General features: G+C 40.4%; 2 protein-coding genes across 4 annotated transcripts; one reads left to right on the top strand and one right to left on the bottom strand.

Moving 5' to 3' along the window:
• Nucleotides 1-76: 76 nt before the first annotated feature.
• LOC101747114 (thioredoxin-related transmembrane protein 2 homolog) lies at nt 77-9452 on the top strand. The gene is made up of 4 exons (XM_004925050.4): nt 77-499; nt 1906-2169; nt 3394-3528; nt 4032-9452. The coding sequence occupies exons 1-4, from the start codon at nt 207-209 to the stop codon at nt 4138-4140; spliced, it is 801 nt and encodes a 266-aa protein (XP_004925107.1). The 5' UTR covers nt 77-206; the 3' UTR covers nt 4141-9452.
• A 1014-nt stretch (nt 9453-10466) lies between these two features.
• Nucleotides 10467-19391, bottom strand: LOC101746980 (UPF0669 protein C6orf120 homolog). 3 transcript variants are annotated; one of them, XM_012689554.4, is made up of 4 exons: nt 19002-19391; nt 17856-17947; nt 15309-15443; nt 10467-14560 (listed from the first exon to the last, which is right to left on the bottom strand). In XM_012689554.4, exons 1-4 carry the CDS (start codon nt 19232-19234, stop codon nt 14550-14552), a joined length of 471 nt encoding a protein of 156 aa, XP_012545008.1. In that variant the 5' UTR covers nt 19235-19391; the 3' UTR covers nt 10467-14549. The 3 variants fall into 3 exon arrangements, with proteins under 3 accessions (XP_012545008.1, XP_004925106.1, XP_021202982.1); XM_004925049.5 differs by having other exon boundaries at nt 10467-14532; nt 19002-19330; XM_021347307.2 differs by having other exon boundaries at nt 10467-14585; nt 19002-19330.
• Nucleotides 19392-21311: the final 1920 nt, after the last annotated feature.

The raw sequence follows: 21311 nt of genomic DNA on the forward strand, positions 1-21311 counted from the left end.
AATCATACTCTACTCTCTTGACCGAAAGGTCTATGTTACCAGGATATAAAATTTAAAAAACCTACCTAATCTAATCAGTAATTTGTAATCTGTAATATTCTGTCAATTGTCATTTGGGCAGTGCTTTCGATTTCAAAAATTTCAATTTAATCCAAGCTAAAAAAAACCTTTTTTTTTGTATTGGAACATAAATTAACCCGGCAACGATGTCTTTTAACAGTGATTTTCGACAACTATTAAAACCATACTATTGGGTTAACATATTGCTAAGTTTATCGTACGTTCTCTGCAAGCGTACATCCATTATTTGTAATTATGTATTTCCGGAGAGTGACTGCGAATTGGACAGCCGTGAAACGGAAATATTATTTTTCCTAATTATAGTGATAATGTTGAGGACGAGAAAAGCGGGAAGCGTCACGATGGTGAACTATCTGTCGTCTTCGTTCGTTTATACCAAGATTGCGAACTTAATTCTGTGGTTCTACGCCGACATTAGGTATGATAAAAAATATATTATATCGAAGCTTTTTGGTTTAAGCGACATTTTTGCAACTATACCGGAGAGCCATTTAAAGTTTAAAATTTGGAATAACAATAATAAAAAAAATTCAGCTATCTCAATGCGGTACTCTTTGTTGGACGGTTAAATTTGAGGGAATTGGGTTCTGTAAGTAAAGGGCTATTTGAAAACACTCGTCGAAGTCGTCGTAGCCTAAAGGATAAGACATCCGGTGCATTTGTATGTAGCGATGCACTGGTGCTCGAATCCCTTAGGCGGGAACCAATTTTTCTAATGAAATACGTACTCAACAAATGTTCACAATTGACTTCCACGGCGAAGGAATAACATCGTGTAATAAAAATCAAACCCGAAAAATGATAATTTGCGTAATCACTGGTGGTAGGACCTCTTGGGAGTCTGCACGGGTAGGTACCACCACCCCGCCTATTTCCGCCGTGAGGCAGTAATGCGTTTCGGTTCGAAGGGTGGGTTAGCCATTGTCACTATACTGAGACCTTAGAACTTATATCTCGAGGTGGGTGGCGCATTTACGTTGTAGATGTCTATGGGCTCCAGTAACCACTTAACACCAGGTGGGCTGTGAGCTCGTCCACCCATCTAAGCAATAAAAAACGGAAAGCAAAAATACTTATACCTAGTATTTTTGCTTTCCGTAATTTGTAGAGCCCTATATAATGAAAAGTACTTTACTTACTACTTAAAAGTACTTAGATCTTGTGTTTGTTATTTGCATGTTATATTTATGTGTGGATTACAAATACGATTATCAATTGCCTAGGTCATTTAGCACAAATTAACGGTGTACTTAGTGTGAAAAGTTAGATAATGGTGGGTACATATACAGTGTGTTTCTTTGAGATCAAGTGATGCATGATTATTTTATCAACTATTTCGAAAACATATAAAATATATAGCTTTTAAGCTATTGCATAGTTTTTATTGCGGGCTTTGAGAGCGGCGACCGAATCAAGAAATTCCGTAACGAAAATAAAACCTTTTTTATTTATTTTATTGCTGATTGCTTAGATGGGTGGACGAGCTCACAGCCCACCTGGTGTTAAGTGGTCACTGGAACCCATAGACATCTACAACGTAAATGCGCCACCCACCTTGAGATTTAAGTTCTAAGGCCTCAGTATAGTTACAATGGCTGCCCCACCCTTCAAACCGAAACATATTGCTGCTTCATGGTAGAAATAGGCGGGGTGGTGGTACCTACCCGCGCGGACTCACAAGAGCTCCTACCACTAGTAATTACGTCGTCGACACGTCGGTCAGGACTGCTTGAAGTCTCGCCGGGAACCCCCTATTCCGCCCAATCTCGGACCTCGGGTGAGAGAAGGGAATATCAAAATCAAATTTCTCAAACATATTTTCAGGTACGGTCTTCCCTATGCAGCCGCGATCATACTCCTGGCTCTGCTCCTTCCGGAGCCAACGTATACAGGACCGGAACACGTCACCTACTTCCGAGGACCCGAGTCCTTGGAGGACGAGTTGAAACGCAACAAGCACGCCACCTGGGTCGTGTGTCTGTACGCAGCATGGCACCCGGCCTGCGTGAATTTCGCACCGGTCTTTGCTGAGCTATCTTCAAGCTATAGTCTGGATAATTTGAGGTTCGGCAAGCTGGATGTTGGGAGGTGAGTGATCAGGCGTTCTTTAAGATTAGATTAAGGAATCTTTGTTTCATCATATTTATTTATTTACTAGCTGACCCTACTAGCTTAGATTTAAAACGCTAGTAACCGTGAGACAGTTCGAGATCAAACAGACACGACTCAAGGATTAAGGATATGTGAATCTTTTTTATTTTTTATTTTTTTTTATTGCCTTTGTAGGCAGACGGGCATACGGCCCACCTGATGGTGAGTGGTTACCGTCGCCCATGGACTTCAGCAATGCCAGGGGCAGAGCCAAGCCGCTGCCTACCGCTTAATACTCTCCATAAGCCTCGTTTGAAGAAGGACATGTCATAGCGCTCGGGAAACACCGTGGAGGGGAGCTCATTCCATAGCCGGATGGTACGTGGCAAAAAAGATCTCTGGAAACGCACTGTGGATGACCGCAGTGGCTCCAGGTAGTATGGATGAACTCTACTCCGGTGGCGGGCGGTGCGATGGTAAAAACGAGATGTTGGTATCATCTCGAACAATTCCTCAGAGCACTCCCCATGGAACATACGGTACAAAATACAGAGGGAATCTTTGGTTTTTTTATATAACCAATTCAGGCGAGCTCGTAGTCTACCTGACATCGAGCGGTTACAAGAACTTAAAAATAGCCCGCCTTGAAATATAAAGTCGAGGTTTTGATTATTGGAACAGCCCACTGAGTTTTTCGCCGGATCTTCTCAGTGGGTCGCGTTTCCGATCCGGTGGTAGATTCTGCGAGGCACTGCTCTTGGTAGGGTTCGTCTTAGCAACGTCGTCAGGTTTGAGCCCCGTGAGCTCACCTACACACGTTAGAGTGAAGCTGAAATAGCATCTCAAGGCTATCAGCATAGGTAGGAAAAAAACAAACAGATAAATACAATTCCTTGTTTTTTAATTTTTTTATTGCTTATGTGGGTGGACGAGCTCACAGCCCACCTGGTTACTGGAACCCATAGACATCTACGACGTAAATGCGCCACCCACCTTGAGATATAAGTTCTAAGGTCTCACTCAGTATGGTTACAACGGCTGCCCCACCCTTCAAACCGAAACGCATTACTGCTTCACGGCAGAAATAGCGGGGTGTTGGTGCCTACCCGCGTGGACTCACAAGAGGTTCTACCACCAGTAATTACGCAAATTATGATTTTGCGGGTTTGATTTTTATATTTTTGTTTGGTTGTTTTGAAAGAAATCCACTAATTATTTCAGGTACCCTGGTTCCGGTCTTAAATATAAAGTGCAGGACGGGCCGACGAGTCGGCAGCTGCCCACGGTGATGGTCATGAGCGAGGGCCGGGAGAAGATGAGGAGACCGCAGCCCGACAGCACTGGGAAACTTCAGAAGTGAGACATTTTGATTTGATTGGTGGCAGGGCGTCATGTGAGCCCGCACAGGAATGTACCATCACCCTGTCTATTTCTAAGCAGTAATGCGTTTCAGTTTTTTCAACTTTAACTTACACATCATAACGTGAATGCCTTGTTTTATTGCTTAGATGGGTGGACGAGCTCACAGCCCACCTGGTGTTCAGTGGTTACTGGAGTCCATAGACATCTACGATGTAAATGCACCACCCGCCTTGAGATATAAGTTCTAAGGCCTCAGTACAGTTACAACGGCTGCCCCACCTTTCAAACCGAAACGCAGTATTGCTTTACGGCAGAAATAGGCAGGGCGGTGGTACCTACCCTTGTGGACTCACAAGAGGTCCTACCACCAGTAATTATGCTTTAAATAAATTGCAATACATTAGCATAAATATGAATTGTGGGTTAGGCCACTTTTGCGCTGACATCCTCAATTGTTTTTGGTTTATTAATAAAGACGTTGTCTTATTTTGCTATAGGTTTCTATTCTCGAAGGACAATATGAAAGCGGCGTTTGATCTCGACGGTCTGTACGCGGAGTGCAAAGAGAAACTGGCCTCCTTCAGACAGAATAAGAAGGATGAGTAGACCGCCACAGCGCAGGTCTTATTACTGCCCAATTGCAACCCGTAGGAACCACACCCGCAGACCCTTGAAGATATGTGGTTTCTCCTTCTGTAGTTTTTGGCTCCGGCACGGTTTGTGAATTAGCCAGTGTCAAATAATAAGATTTTTATAATTCGCCGTTTTAATTATTTAACAGTTTATGAATACTAAATGATGACCGATTTTTTGATAACGCCCTCTTGTTGTGTCTTTAAAGCGGTTAGTTGCCCTCAATTAAGAAAAATAGTATTATTATTCGCCAATAGATGTCGGGAAGAGTTGATTATTGAAAACACGAATAAAACAACGTTTTCTGAAAATAAATCGTAGCTAGATCGATTTATCGCCCCCGAAATCCCCTGTATACCAAATTTTATGAAAATCGTTGGAACCGTTTCCGAGATTCAGATTATATATGTATATATTTATATACAAGAATTGCTCGTTTAAAGGTATAATAAGATTAAAATACGAAGGAAACTTAACCAATTGGCATGAAATTTAATGAAATGACATGAGACGATATAGGATGAAATATAATATTGGTTGTATCGTCAGTCGCTCACATCTATAAAATATCATCTATAGTATCATCTACACGGCTTCTCTCCTCCTCCTCACCTTTTTTTCCTCATTACTGAGGGTCGTGACTCCCCCGCTGCATCAGCTTCTCCCGCACGATTTCCCTCAATCTGCTGCGATCCTTAGTTTAGGGCATTGTGGAAGTTGATGTTCAGAGAGGATCGTATTTGGTCTGACCATCTCCTGGGATTGCGTCTTCTGGGACGATTGTCATCTACCTTGCCTGTAAAACCTGCAACTGGCTTCTAGTGACGCCGTTATTGTCAGTGTCGAGTGTACAAAAATCTTGAATTATTAAATGCATGCGTGTCTTTATATAAAAAATTATATTAGGTTGATTAGTTTGAGAGTTTGATTGAGTTAAATAAAATCTTAGCAAAATTGTGGTTATTTAGTAAGACTCAAATGGACTTTTTGAGGGAACTTAAATTGTCTCCCGATTTTGTTTCATTTTCCCACACTTTTGGGTTGTGCTTTCACAGATACGTTAGGATTAATAAGCTCCTTTTTCCCTACTTATTTACTGGTAGCTTAAGAGCCTACTCCAGATACGCCTGGACTGGTAGGTGAGCTTACGGGCTCAACCTGAGATAATTTGCTAACACTGGCCCTGGCAAGAGCAGTATAGTAATCGGCAAACTTCTTGAGCAAATGACCTTGACTGCGCAGAACCGAATTTTAGGTCACTTTGGTGGTGAGGGTGAGGCGCGAAAAATTAAAACAAACTTCGGAAGCAACAAAAACATCAGTGAGTACTGTTAGGTGCATTATTAACGAAGCTAAAGGCTCTGGCTTGCTCGCCGTGTTTCGGACTCCGGGTAAGAAAAGATCAGGGAAGAAGAAAGTTACCGGAATGGATAGTTTCGTTCAATCTGTAATAAAAAGATGTAATCATAATAACTACATAACAAGCAGCGAAACTCCGTACCGTAGAAAGGCTTCGAAGAATTTAAAGAAGATATAAATTTTAATGGCTCGGAACGAAGCTTACGACGAATTATGAAAGAGCTAGGCTTCAGATGGAAAAAAAGAACAGAAAATAATCGGAAGCTGGTAAATGAAAAAAGTAACATTCGATTACTACGAATCGAATATCTTCAAAAAATAATTAATTATAGACAAAAAAGAAGACCGAATCGACCGAGTTGTAAACTACGCCGATGAGCCCTATGTCGACTCATCACGATGATAGCGACTCGGGTGATGAAAACAGTGATGATGATGATGGTCAAGATTATGATAACGAAAAAAAAATTACAAATACCAGCTTCGCTTTAACTGAACCAAGACCTGGCAACAGCTCTAGTTTTGACTTAATAGAAGGAATATCTATTTTACCCCAAGATTAAATTATTACAATTATTAACCTATATGTTTTGTTGATGTTCTAATAAATATATAAATAAATACATATGTTGATTTTAATAATTTAATAGCATTATGACGCAGAGTAAGTAATGTTTTTGCACGTGAGTGTACCATGCGCAAACTTACCCCCACTACGTCAACAAATGCTCAAGAAGTTTGCCGGTTATTATATTTTGAAGAATCTGCCAACTGATCGAAATCGTAACCCACTGAAAACACCCGGCCCAAAACTCTGGTTTTTTTTTTTTTTTTTTTATGATTGTAAGATTACTGGTGGCCCGGAGGCCTTTCCAGCTTCACCAGGACAGGTGGGCGAGCAAAGGCTCAGCCAGGAGGGGGGGAATTTGCTAACAACTGCCCGAGCGCCTCCGAAGGAGACCTAACAACTCAAGAGCAATTGCTTCGCGAATGAATCTACTACCGGATCGGAATCGCGACCCACTGAGAAGATCCGGCGAGAAACTCAGCGGGCTGATGCATGGGTTAGGTTGCACGTCGACCTCTTTGTCGAGTTCGACGAGTACGGTTACCGGGGTTCCTCAGCCTGCTCCTAGTGTTAGAGCTGAAGGTATCTAATGCAAGAGTTATTGGATCTGATGGATCCGTAAGGACGTGTCTAGGGCGACGACGGTGACTTGCTCCTGCGTAATCAGGATTCGGGGAGTAATCAGCGGCGGCAACGATAAGGCGATTATCATGACGCATAGCCTTATCGAAGTAACGTTCCGACACTAACTTCATGTGTTTGCGGATCGATTCGAGGCCCAGGTCGTCGTGAAGGTCGACGTTCCTCACGAACCACGGAGCCCCGACGGCTAACCTGCAAAAGCGGGATTGTAGGGATTGGAGGGTGTCTATGTGTGTGCGGGCCGCGTGAGCGAACACCACACTCGCGTAAGTCATGACGGGCCTTATGCAAGTTTTGTAAAGTGTCACCTTGTTCCGAAGGGACATTTTACTCCGCTTACAGATCATGGGATAGAGTCTACCGAGAATAAATGCGGCACGGTCACGGACTGTTTTTATATGCGGACGGAATGTCATGGATGCATCCAGGGTTACTCCCAGGTACTTGACCTTCCTGGTCCAGGGTATAGGTTGGCCGAAGAGGGTGATCGGGGGTGTGATATTTCTCCTCCTAATGCGGGAGGAAATAAGCGGAGAGTTTCCCCTTTGAAATAACACTGCTGTGCTTTTCGCTGAGTTGATGTCTATGCGCCATTTTCGGAACCACTGTCCGAGGGTTAACGCTGCACTCTGGAGCTTACTCGCGATTAGGGACTTGTTTCTACTTGAGTAGTAAACGGTTGTGTCGTCAGCGAATAAGGCTAGCTGGGTCGGCGGCGACCGGGGAATATCATTGACAAATAAACTAAATAGGAGCGGAGAAAGAACGGAGCCTTGCGGGATTCCAGCCGTGAGTGGTCGCGGGGAGGAGCGGGTTCCCTCTATTCGATATCGAAAAGAGCGGTTAGACAAGAAGTCCCGTATGATGAGCACGAGACTATCCGGTACGCCCATGTTGAAAAGTTTGAAAATCAAACCGTTGTGCCAGACTTTGTCGAACGCTTTTGCGACGTCGAAGAAGAGGGCTCCCGTGTAGATCGGTTTTGGTCGGTTAAGTCCCACGAGAATGTGCTCCGTGAGGCGGTGCACCTGTTGTACGCATGAGTGATTTGCACGGAATCCGAATTGTTCATCGATGAGAATGCCCTTTGATGAGACGAAGTCTCTGAGGCGTTTGTAGAGCAGACGCTCATACAGTTTGCCTAGAGACATGAGGAGGCTAATCGGGCGGTAGCTCGTCGGATGATTTTTTGGTTTACCGGGTTTATGTATGCCGATAACGTCCGCTTCTTTCCACACCGCGGGAAAGATACAGTTAGCCATAGCGGCATTAAAAATAGATGCCAACATCACGATGAGTTGGACGGGTAAAAGTTTAATAACACGGTTAGATATACCGTCGGAACCGGGTGCTTTGCGAGGACGTAGGTCTTTGATCAAGTCTTTAACTTCCATCGGGGTGACGGGTGGTAACGCATCCAAGGGTGGCAAGGAGGCTCTGCGTTCTACCTCACTGTCTACTAATTCTACATGAACAGGGTCCACGGATTGAGTGCTGGGCGTGCACTGGGTTTGCAATGTATCGGCCAGCAGCTCTGCTTTTTCGTCATCATCGAACGCCGTGAGTCGGCCTGAGGGGCCTACGAGGGGGGGCATAGCTACTACCGTATCCGATTTGAGAGTACGAGCTAAGCGGTAGTAAGACCTTTGAGAGGGCGCGAGTCCTTCTAAGAAATCAGACCATCTGGCATCTCGGACTTCGGCGATGCGAGACTTTACGTCGCGTTGTAGGGCACGCATTCGAGTATGATTTTCCACGGTAGGATACCTATCGTAGGCGCGGATCGAGGCGTTCTTAGCTCTAAGGAGTTCCCTAATATCGTCGGGCAATTTGAAGCGGTGAAGGAAGTCCTCCGCTACAACTTGCTTCGATGACCTATCTAATGTCGAGGTGATGTGTGACGTTAAGATGTCTATGGCTTCAGCGGTATCCTGAGGAGACGGGGTAGAGTCCGGGCTAAACGGGAGCGATGGTGGATCAGATTCAGCCAGGCTAATGCCCAGCGTGTGCCAATCCACCACTGTCCTCGTGACGGGAACGGAATCGGGAGCGCGAACTCTGGTTTATAAGCCACAGTTATTACACATTTGGTTCTGAAGAAGCACAAAGTTAACAAATACAATGTTGCCGCTCGCGTTCCCCTTAACAAGTGAATACTATTTTTTTAAGGAATTTTGTGACCTGGTAACTAAGACCTTTAAGTCATGTCTTATTTTTATGAAAAATGATCATATGTATTGAAATGAAATTAAATTAAATGAAGATGGGATGAAATATAATCTCAGTAAAATGATGGTCATTTACTGAAATTTTTTCAGTTGACTTTTTGGAGGATCCCGAGAAGTTACGTCCAGCGGCTTTGTTTCATGTTCCCACATTTGTGCACTTTCACAGATATTAAGTATTGAATAAACCACCGTTATTACACATTTAAATCTGAAGAAACACTAAATAGACAAAATAAATCACAACTTCACTCCTCGCGTTCCCGCCAAAAAGTCCCAGTGAATACCAAATATAAGATTTAGTGTTGCCATGTTTTATCGTTAAGAGTGTTGTTTTAAATATTTATTGTTTTTAAATTCTCGAATCTCACGTAATAAGACTTGTAAAATGAAAATCTTCATTGAGGAATCGTGTGATGCGCAGAGATTAACTAAAATCACGCTGCCTCTGATTTTGTTTTATTGAGTTTAATAAATTATTCGCATTTTTATTAGTTGTTTTACTGTGACGTGTGGGGGAATTTAGGGTGAAATTCATATTTCCTGTAATGTGCTTAGTGCGAGTTTTTTAACGTTCTCGATAGCGTAAAAGTTAACCCAACAAACGTAGGCAAACGATCCCAACGTTTTTGTACTGGTTGTACCACTTCTTGTGAGTCCGCAGGGGTAGGTACCACCCTGCCTATTTCTGCCGTGAAGCAGTAATGCGTTTCGGTTTGAAGGGCGGGGCAGCCGTTGTAACTATACTTGAGACCTTAGAACTTATATCTCAAGGTGGGTGGCGCATTTTTCGTTGTAGATGTCTATGGGCTCTAGTAACCACTAAACACCAGGCGGGCTGTGAGCTCGTCCACACATCTAGGCAATACAAAAAAAAAGACTACGTAAACATATGAGATCTTGTATATGACACTGTCACTAATTACTCTAGTCATTAAATACATTAAATTTCCTAACTCGGCATACTTCAATCAGTTAACAACTGCTCAATTCATATCATACCCTGTGCCTATGCTAGCGCCATTCTAGAGGATTTTTGAACTGTTACTGTTGCTGAAAGTGGGACACTTCTTCAAGCTTCTACCATATGAGACGGTTCTCCTTACCTCTACCCTCCATAGGTCAGATGTTACGCGCCTCATGAGATTTTTTTTTTGTTTTTTTTTTAAAACCATAGCATTTTGTTAGTAATAATTATTTATAATCTATGTTAGTAACTTAAAAAATCTAACACATAACTATTATTATATACATTTTATTTATTTTTTATTTTATTTTTTCTCCTGCCAAAGTGCCTACTGCAAAGGCTATTGATCAGGAGTCCCTCGATCTTGCTCGATATGATTCTCAAAAGACTGCAATCCCCACCACTTCCGGTTTGTGGTGAGCCCAGTACACTCATATAATCCGGCTAGCATCAGAAATGTTTCAATCTCTTCGAACTGATTCTCTTGTCACATCTTTATAATATCAGTATCAGGGGGTAAATAAATAAAAAAGGTATATAATAAAAATTTATTTATTTTATTGACTAGAATACATAAACAGTACAAGATATTGATGAGAACAACATTGATTACTATTATATATAGATTTCATAAAAATAATTAAGTTTTTCTTCATTGATTATTCGACTGTGATCACCGGCTTTCATAGATACAACCAGCTAGAGGCGTGACGTCAAGAACTCATCATTGAAATATTTTTGTCGCCTTGAATACTGGCGTTTTGGAACGAAGTTCCTTATGGGACGATGCGGAGGGGTACCCTAACCGGGAAGAAACGTCCGTAACGTAAGATTTTTTATTATTTATGTATAGTCTTAGTTAGTATGATGGCTATACATGGAAAATTTTGATTCGAGCCCTTACACCCCAGCAGAGGGTAATAGGTTATTATTATTATTCATATAAATAGCTGTTTCTTTGTATATTATTATAATATATTTTTTATAAATCATTGTGAATAGAATAAAGTTGATAACTTTGTAAAGTATTTTTATTTATTTTTTTTATCAATAAATTAATTATAACAAAAAATGTGTCTACCCGAATAATTATTTTCTTTATACCTCGAATAGAACTTTAAATTAATATTTTTATAATAAGGAACTTCGTTCCCATCCGGTGTCCCACGACACCACACATCTTTCTATTTTCTTCGGATAAATAAAATCAAATTTACTACTGCGCGTTTATTATGTCTGTATGCTTAGTGCGCGTTTTTTAACGGTCTCGATAGCGTAAAAGTTAACTCATCTTTGTATGGAATGGAATCGTTTGCCTACGTTTGCCGCTAGGGGCGCTGTTTCAACTGCATACAAAATTGTGTTGACTTTTACGCTATCGAGTACGTTAAAAAACTCGCACTAAGCACACTGATGTTTTGAATTAGTTTACTGTTTACGTGATCGCAGACGACGGAGGGGACGTTTGTCAGCGACATCGCGTTCTTCAAATCGTTAAAGTATTTTAATTTAATTAAGCCTTTGACTGTCGTGTAGGTCACCGGTGCCCTACGCGACGCACTGAAGTAATTATGGCGATTTCTGTTTTTACTAAGGCGCCGGAATATCTAGTCGACTCTGGGATAGACTAAACCGTAGATACTGAGAATGGATCTATGACTAAGAGACCTAAGTCTAAAAAAAAAACATTAACAAACAAAAGAAGGCAAAGAGTTTGGCAATCCAAGCGCCTTAGTAATAAAAGTCGATTTTACTTCAGTTAAGATTTGTAATATGTGAAATCGTACATATGTTAAAAAAAAGTCGAAATTCATTATAATTAGAATCGATTTCGTCATTAAAAACGGAAAATCACAAATCACAGAGATACAAGTAAGTATATACCGTAATATAATTACAAACATGAACACTTCGCCTTTTCGCATTAAAAGTGTACAATTTCCAAAAATATTCGAAATTGAGTTAATATGCGGAATCATTTAGTATCATCACCAGTATTTTTTTAGTAAATACTGTCAAAAGAGCGTAGTTTAGTTTTTGTTTACGTATGTTTTGACTACTATTAACAAAATTAATACATAATTTTATCTTACTTTAAAAGACAGATAATATAACTGGTAAAAAATAAAAAATAAATGTTGCAAATATGATTACCTAATATTAAAATATTACATATTAATATTAAACCTTTAAAACACTCCTGTAAAATTAGTAAGTTTTAAGATTATACAGTTTTAATGCGAGAAGACGATTTGTGCTCCAAATATAATAATCAATTTAACCAAACATATCCTTCTATCGGATCGAGGGGTGAAAGATTATCTTATATCTTTAAAAGAGCAATTCTTGTATATAAATATATACATAATATATTATAATCTGAATCCCCAACGGCTCCAACGATTTTCATAAAAAATAGTATACAGGGGATTTCGGGGGCAATAAATCGATCTAGCTGCGATTTATTTTCAGAAAATGTTGTCTTATTCGCGTTTTCAATAATCAACTTTATCGATAATTTTGATTTTTTCTTTAAATAACCAGTGTTTTTTTTTTTATTCTGTCGGAAAATCGAAAAATATAATTCATATTTCATCATTTTCTCAATACGTAATTCGTATTTAAATATAATTTCTAACAAACACAATTTATCAAAAACAAAAAAAAGAACGATAATTATCTAGTTAGGATATTTATCTTTGTAATTATTAAAGGTCCGTTTTATTTGGTATCAGCATCAACAGTTCGCCATTTTTAATTGAACTTCAATTAAGTTTACTCCATTCAAAAAACAGCTGAAGAAGTTTTTATTTTGTTACGATATTTTTTACTTAAACTTAAACTTTAAATGGCTCTACTGCGAAGCTGTAAAAAAAGCCGCTTAACCCAAATATCTTTTCACCCCTCGATATTTTATTTATTTTTTTATATTCATATACATATTTATATTCATTTTCAAAGAAGATCAAAATAATTAAAATCCATTAGTAACATAGAAAATCTTTGACCTGCTATCTCTATATATGCAATAACAATGCTTCAGGACTCTTTTATCATTATAAGTTACGACCAATCTGATACCGGGAGTGGAGTGGAGATCAATCTAGTAAACTCTAGTATATATCATGTGGTTATTCAAGTCAAAAACTTGTCTAAAAGTAACGAGATATCAGTAATATACAATGAGACTTGAATGAGCGTGAATGAGGATATGCGATGGAAGGGTGTGAGCGCGGAGATAATCCTGAATGGAAGAGAAGCCTGGATAGGATAGGCCTGAATGGAAGATGTGGATTTGCAGACCCTGCGTAGTGGGATAAATCAAGAAGAAGACGTTACTAAAATATCATGAGCCCTTCTCTCTCTCCTTCTTTTTAAGCTATTGCATAGCTTTTATCGCGGGCCTTGAGCGCGGCGACCGAATCATGAAATTCCGTAACGAAAAAAACCTAACACCCCTTACTCCGCCTACCATGTAGCTCGCGTTCAACACATTCACACGTTGCGCTTGTGTAGTGTTGGTGAATAAGCGCGCGGCGTGACGTCACACTGCATGCGCATCATGAAAAGTCTGCCCATCTCTCTCTCTCGCGCGGTCTATCTTATGAGTGTGAAGGGGACAGTTAAGGTTTTGCTTTTAGTAATGTTTAATATAGCGTGGTCTTGTTTTATTATTGTTTTAATATTAAATTATCATTGTCTAATTATGATTGTACAAGTTGTTAAAAAATGCTATGCAATAGCTTTACCGCGGCAGTTCCCGAGTGCCACACGTTTTTTTTTTATTGCCCTTGTAGGCAGACGAGCGCACGGCCCAACTGATGGTGAGTGGTTACCGTCGCCCATGGACTTCAGCAATGCCAGGGGCAGAGCCAAGCCGCTGCCTACCGCTTAATACTCTCCACAAGCCTCGTTTGAAGAAGGATATGTCATAGCGCTCGGGAAAACTGCGTCGATAATCCTCAATGCTGAGGGTCGTGACCTACTCTAATAACTTTCACCTGGATTATCCTGCCTATCCTTGGCTGTGCGAATAGCAACGCGGACTGAAGTGTTGAGAGTGGAAGGTAAATGAATTCCCCAAGTGACTAAATATGTTCCATTGACTTATAGGGTAAGTTTTTTTCCTCCAAAAAGTCCACTGAAAAAATTTCAGTAAATGACCACCATTTTATTGAGATTATATTTCATTTAATTTCATCCCAGTTGATTAATGTCTCAAATTAATCATCTTAATTTCATTTCACTCCATATTATCATTTTTCATAAAAATCAGAATATTAAGTTAAAATAAGACATGACTTAAAGGTCTTAGTTACCAGGTCATAAAATACCTTAAAAAAAACAAAACATATATCACCACGTTGTGACTCCGCCATGTTTTGAATAGATAAAGCAACGCTCAAGGTACTTCGTTTATTCCCGTCAAGACGCTTTGATCTATCAACAAATCACCGCAGATCACTTCGGACTGAAAAGCGTTTACAAAAACACAAAATCCATTAGCGTATCCAGTATATTCAGGAGTGGAATGATGAATCTAGATTTGTTTTCATCTTCAGTTCTGCGTTCATGGTCCCGCCTTTCGCGTTTAGCGTCGCCTTCTGAAAGAGCGCTGGACTTATAGGCTGACTGCAAAACAAACAATTGACGGTACCTTGAAATAAAGGCCTCTGATCAAATTCAAAGGGTTTTTTTTAGATGAGTGGACGAGCTCACAGCCTGGTGCTAAGTAGTTACTGGAGGCCATAGACATCATTATTATTTCTCACCCCCACAAAGATTCTCATCATTAACGCCCCCACAACTGGTGTATGGAGTCCAACGCTCATATAAATATTATTAGCCTATCCATTAAGTACATGTATTTTCTACATGGATACCGAGTTTCAAGTCAATCGGATGCACGGTTCAGTAGTTATAACGGAACATCCGTAAAAACCACTGTAGTTTTATATATTAGTATAGATATACACTTAATTGACTTGGAATGCATTGATGATAATCTCATCTCACTTTTTGACTGACTCGCCGTGGGTCGCGCCGTGGGTCGCGGGTTCTATTCCCGCATCAGGGAAACATACTTGTCATGAACAAGTTTGATTGCTCTGTGTCTGGGTGTCTTTTTTTTATTTTTTGCTTAGATGGGTGGACGATTTCACAGCCAACCTGGTGTTAAGTGGTTACCGGAGCCCATGGACATTTACAACCAAACGCCTCCCACTTTCAGCTATGGGTTCTAATGTCTTAGTATAGTTACAACGGCTGCTCCACCCTTCAAACCGAAACGCATTACTGCTTCACGGCAGAAATAGGCAGGGCAGTGGTACCTACCCGCGCTCACGAGAGGAACAAGGCGGTTCTCGGTCGCGAATCATACCTGGGTACTCGTTGGGTTTGTAGGAGGTCTCCTCCCCTGCCATCACCCTGGGGTAGATCACCGGAGTATTGTCCTGGTACACGCGGATCTTGTACTCGGATTGTTCGTAGGCCCAGTGACCAAATATCCCGACGCCTTAAATGGATATTTGAAACGTTATTGCAGTCCACGGACTTAATAACGTGCAACAAAGTCAAGTGCTATCCGTGCACTGGTGTATCGAAGTCTCAAATTGGAACTTTGGTAGGCAGCGGCTCGGCTCTGCACCTGGCATTGCTGAAGTCCATGGGCGACGGTAACTACTCACCATCAGGTAGGCCGTACGCTCATGTGCCTCCAAGGAAATAAAAAACTTTTTTATATAAAGGCAGTCTTCAAAGCGGAACACAAATATGACAAGATTGTGGTACCTATACTTAGTCTGGCCATAAATACTGTTACAATTAAAATTTTAAAAAAATCTATTGCATATAATATTTATTACTTTTACAGTATGTTAGTTTAATACATAAATATAAAGCAATTTAAAGTATAAAAAGCTTATTCGAAGTGGTCTCCATTGGCTGCTATACAGTCCTTTAAACATTGAGGCCAGTTATCAATAGAAGCACGCACTCTTTCCATGGGAAATTTTTTCACTGCCAATCGTACGGATTAGGGACTCCAAATTATCATGGCGTTTAGTGAAAGCCGTACTCTCTAAAACTGACCATAAATCATAATCCAGCGGATTAAGGTCGGCACTAGACGACGGCCAGTCTTCAGCTCTGGTGAAGTCCGAAACGTTCGTTTCCAACCAAGACTGCGTAGACCGAGCTTTATGACCTGACGCCGAGTCTTGCTGGAAGGACCATTCTTGATTATTGAACATGGTGTTGTTGTTAAGGGGCTTCACTACCTTCTCAAGAATGGTATCTTGATACACTTGTGCCGATTTTTTGATACCTTTTCCACAAAAGTATGGCCCAGTCACTCTTTCATAGCTAATACCCCACCAAACCATCACTGAAGTCGGATAGTGCCCACGTTGTACTCTGTCGACTAATGGAAGCTGGGAAGCTTCCTTAGAGCTTTGAGCATAAATACAGTCATTTTGTTTGTTAAAATGTTGCTCAATTGTAAAAAATTTCTCATCCGTAAACAAAATTTTTCTATGACCTCCCTTTGCGTACCGCTTCAGTAGTTGTTTCGATTTTACCACCCTATTCTCTTTTAAATTATCAGTTAAGAAATGACCAGTACCTCTCTTACAGGCTGCAAGTCCTAAGTCATCTTTTAAAATACGCGACATGGTTCTAGGTGCTATCTTCATCTCCCGAGATAAAATCTTTTGCTTTCGGACAGGATTTCTTCGAATTCTTTCCATTACTGCTTTGACCACCTTTTTCGTACGAACACTACGTGGACGGCCAGATCTTTTTCTGTCATAAACAGAGGAGGACGAATTGCACCTATTAATAGCCCGGCGTACAAACATTTTACTAATACCAAGCATATGGAGAGTTTTAAAAATTGCATTTGGCTCCATACCTACTTTGTGTAATGCAATCACAGCGATTCGGTTCTATTTATCACCCCACTCCATTTTAATATCGCAAAATATTGTACAATGTATTGGCGCCAAAATGAGAAATCAATGAGCAATCATATAAAAATGACAGATTCCAAATTCAAATGTAATATTTTGTTTATTTTTAATTGTAACAGTATTTATGGCCAGACTAAGTACATACGGGCCACAATAAACTATATGCTTTGGTTTTTTTTTTTCTACCTAAGCTGATAGCCTTGAGAGGCTATGTCAGCATAATCTTAACTGGTAGATGAGCTCACGGGGATCAAACCTGAGGACGTTGTTAACACGAACCCTAGCAAGAGCTGTGCTTCGCAGAATCTACCACCGGATCGGAAACGCGACCCACTGACAACATCCGGCGAGAAACTCAGTGGGCTGTGTCTGAGGGTTAATTTACTCGTCGAGCCCTTCGTCGCAAGCGACGGGTTCAACGAGAATGATGACCGGATGCATCCTCAGCAATATATCCTCAGCGGTAGGCAGCAGCTGATGCCTCAGATCCTTCAATTATTCTAATGCAGTAACCGTACACCATTGAGTTGGTGATTTGATTATATTTATACTGCTTATTACACAAATATTAACACTAAATTAATTATTGAATTCAATCAGACAGCATAAGTGATTAAAAATTAAACCTGCAATTGCTATCAAATCATCCATAGTTATTGCAGTCTGTCTTTTTGTTATCTATATGTGAAGCAAAAACTATGTACCCCTTTTTACCAAAATTGTGCAGACAGGAGTATAAAACTTCCCACACTTGAAGGAGTGCAGAATGTTAATTTTATATTGAATTATGCATAAAAAATATTGTAAATCGATAAAAAAAAAATTACACACACTACAATGTATTTGATACAACCCATATAGTTATACGCTTTGCTTGTTGTCAAATTTTTGTTATTGTTTCCGCTGCTAGTTAAACTAAATTTACATTTTCTAAATAACATGTTTAATAACTGTCATACCTATCGGTCTGAGATAGTCATCAGGGATGTACACAACATCGAGACCGCATGTAGTAGAGCTGTATTCATTCTCGGACACTTCGTAGCCAGGTCTGTGAACAAAAAAACAACAACAAGAATTTTACGAGACCCCACTGTATAGTGAACCATTGGGTCATTCAATAATCGCTATGTTGAACGGTCAAATTTGAGGGGACTGGGTTCTGGAGGTGAGGGGCTATTGAAAAACACTCTGCTTCATGGTTAATATAATTATATTGCAAATACTTTGTACACACCATTACAATATTTTATTTATATAAAACTCTAAGATGTTGCTCTGTCCGTGTCTAGATGAGAAGTCATTGTCTTTACTGAAGAGAAGACAATTATTTGTTTTAAGCATTTAAATAAGCATTCTAATATTCGAAATCTGTAACCTTACATGTGAGTCGTCTATTATCAAAGGTGGCAATCTGTGCATTTGGACAAAAAAATTTTATTGATATGTCAATACAGTTTGATTTGAATATAATCGTCTCCTTCAAAGAATACAGTTCAAAACCTGCATTAAATGAAGGTTAATAGTTAACCTGTTATTTATCTAAGATGTCGTTCCGAAGAGTTTTGTGACTGCCAATGGAATACAAAGTCAATAATTCGTTTTTCTGATTTACCAATCATTGTCCAAAAGTCACATTGCCGGCTTTGATAATAGTCGACTCATGTGTCAAGTGTTGCCTGCCTATACTATATCATATTCAAACTCCAACACACTATAATAGTGCCTTTTTTTCCTACCTAAGCTGATAGCCTTGAGAGGCTATTTCAGCGGAACCTTAACTAGTAGGTGAGCTCACGGGGCACAAACCTGACGACGTTGCTAACACGAACCCTAGCAAGAGCAGTGATTTGCAGTATCTACCACCGGATCGGAAACGCGACCCACTGAGAAGATTCGGCGAGAAACTCAGTGGGCTGTGTCTGAGGGTAACAGTGCCAGTGCTAGCTTACGGAGAGTAGGAGAGGAAAAATTTAATTACAATTCGTTCGCTAATAAACAAACAAAACGACCGGTTCGTTCAGGGAATGTTATTGTTATTGTTGTTGTTGTTGTCATGTTGAATGTTGTCCTTACATACTGTAACGATGATTTTACACACTAACCTCATGTGATATGCGACATAAAGATCAGCGTCGCCTGATAACGACCTCAGCTCTATCGACAGAGGTCCAGTGTATCCCAAATGCCAGTACGTAAAGTTTCCTGCGCCAACGATTCCGGATGCAACGTTCAAAAGCAATTTATTCGGCTGTCGTTCTGGTAAAGCGCTGAACAAGGACGAAAGAGTCGAAGCACATATTATTCCTAAAAGTATTATTATAAATTTGCGGCGCATTTTACTAAAACTTAATGTATTAACTTTGTTTAGGTTTAAAAAAACATATTAATGGAAATTTTGAAAACCATTAAATGTCAAAATTTGTCATATTTGTTTTTTTTATTGGCTTCTATTGACGAGCAAAGGGAACATACTCCAGACTTATATTTTTTTTGGAACAAAGACCAAAAATATTGGGCGAAATATTGGGTACCGTCACGCGCATGTGCGACCGAAAAAATCTAGTAGGCCATGATCCCCGTCATTTACAAAAAATAAAAGCACTGTGCATTTTTACATAAAATACATAAACATTTTATTATTTTATTTAGAGCCGCTTTTATTTAAGCGTCCTAAACGTTCATGTATGGTCTCTTTAATTAAGCACCATGGAGGATAGAGGTAAAGAGCACCATCTTGTATATGAGACAAGTTGAGAAAGTATCCACCTATAAACAGCGTGCTATTGTTGGAAGACTCACCGACATAGCGCTAGTATAGGAAGGGTCAGGGACGTCTTAAACTAGGATGGGGCCCTTGGGCACACAAGAATTTAAGGCCCTTTTGAAAAGTAAAAAAAGCGAATTATAATAACATTTTTTACTGAGCATGAGACCATTTATTATAGGTAATCAAATACAGTATGTTAGAATATGTCATTAATGATATTAGAATGCTCCTGGTTTTTTTTTATTTTTTTTTTATTGCCCTTGTAGGCAGACGAGCATACGGCCCACCTGATGGTGAGTGGTTACCGTCGCCCATGGACTTCAGCAATGCCAGGGGCAGAGCCAAGCCGCTGCCTACCGCTTAATACTCTCCACAAGCCTCGTTTGAAGAATAACATGTCATAGCGCTCGGGAAACACCGTGGAAGGGAGCTCATTCCGTAGCCGGATGGTACGTGGCAAAAAAGATCTCGCAAAACGCACTGTGGATGACCGCAGTGGCTCCAGGTAGTATGGATGAACTCTACTCCGGTGGCGGGCGGTGCGATAGTAAAAACGAGATGCCGGTATCATCTCGAACAATTCCTCAGAGCACTCCCCATGGAACATACGGTACAGAATACAGAGGGAACCGAAGTCCCTCCGCAGACCCAGAGGTTCCAAACGATCCGTGAGAATGGGATTATCGACAATCCGAACGGCCCTCCTCTGTATGGAGTCAAATTGAAGAAGCTGGTATTTGGGAGCCCCGGCCCAGAGATGGGAGCAGTACTCCACGCGAGGCCGGACTTGTGCTTTATAAAGCAAAAGTCTTTGTCCAGGCGTGAAGTACCGCTTCGCTCTGTTGAGGACTCCCAGCATTTTGGACGCCAACTTGGCTTTGCCTTCCAAATTACTCCGAAACTGGACATCGCTCGAAATGTCGACCCCAAGTATCCCAATACTCTGACAAAGGGGTTTTGGTTACGATTTCGATAACGGTTTCATTCAGGATTTCTGTTGAGCAAAATCTTCTATTAAAGGCATAGTATATGCCTTGTAAATACCTTCCGATTACTGATTTGTGAAAAAAGTGTAATGTGCCCGATAAAAATGTTTTGAGAATAAACGTGTGCGAGAAATTGTCGGTCTTTCGGGGCCCCCTGAGAATGGGGGCCCTGAGCACGGGCCCCGTGTGCCCTTATGGTAAAGACGGTATTGGGAAGGGTATATGATTAGATAGGTATAACATTTTAAACAGAGTGAAGTGTGCTGAATTGACGTGAAGCGTGGTAGTTATTGAATTAAATAAAAATATATCAGCTTTGTTTTACAAAACTTAGTTTTATCTCTATGGTTTTATTCGAGGCAGTTCTATCACAGACCAGTAATTACGGACTTATATAGATTTAATTAAAGTATAAACTAGAGATGTACTCATACAACATGAGTCGATAAAGAAAGGTTCAATTTTCTAATTTCAACAGTAGTTATGAACCCGTGGCCTAAAAGATAAGACATCCGGTGCATTCGTGTTGAGCGATGCACCGGTGTTCGAATCTCAGGCGGGTACTAAATTTTCTAATGAAATACGTACTAAACCATTGTTCACGATTGACTTCCACGGTGAAGGAATAACATCGTGTCATAAAAATGAAACCCGCAAAA

The sequence above is a fragment of the Bombyx mori genome, chromosome 24 (genome assembly GCF_030269925.1).
Source record: "Bombyx mori chromosome 24, ASM3026992v2".
NCBI classification, from domain to species: Eukaryota; Metazoa; Arthropoda; class Insecta; order Lepidoptera; family Bombycidae; genus Bombyx; species Bombyx mori.

Bases quoted from the DNA above. Each gene is read 5' to 3' on its own strand.
- LOC101747114 (XM_004925050.4), top strand. From the start codon at position 207: ATGTCTTTTAACAGTGATTTTCGACAACTATTAAAACCATACTATTGG. The intron at 2,170-3,393 runs GTGAGTGATCAG...TAATTATTTCAG, and splicing joins GGCAAGCTGGATGTTGGGAG to GTACCCTGGTTCCGGTCTTA. The intron at 3,529-4,031 runs GTGAGACATTTT...ATTTTGCTATAG, and splicing joins AGCACTGGGAAACTTCAGAA to GTTTCTATTCTCGAAGGACA.
- LOC101746980 (XM_021347307.2), bottom strand. From the start codon at position 19,234: ATGCGCCGCAAATTTATAATAATACTTTTAGGAATAATATGTGCTTCG. The intron at 17,948-19,001 runs GTTAGTGTGTAA...TTTTGTTCACAG, and splicing joins TATGTCGCATATCACATGAG to ACCTGGCTACGAAGTGTCCG. The intron at 14,586-15,308 runs GTATGATTCGCG...CTTTATTTCAAG, and splicing joins CAAACCCAACGAGTACCCAG to GTACCGTCAATTGTTTGTTT.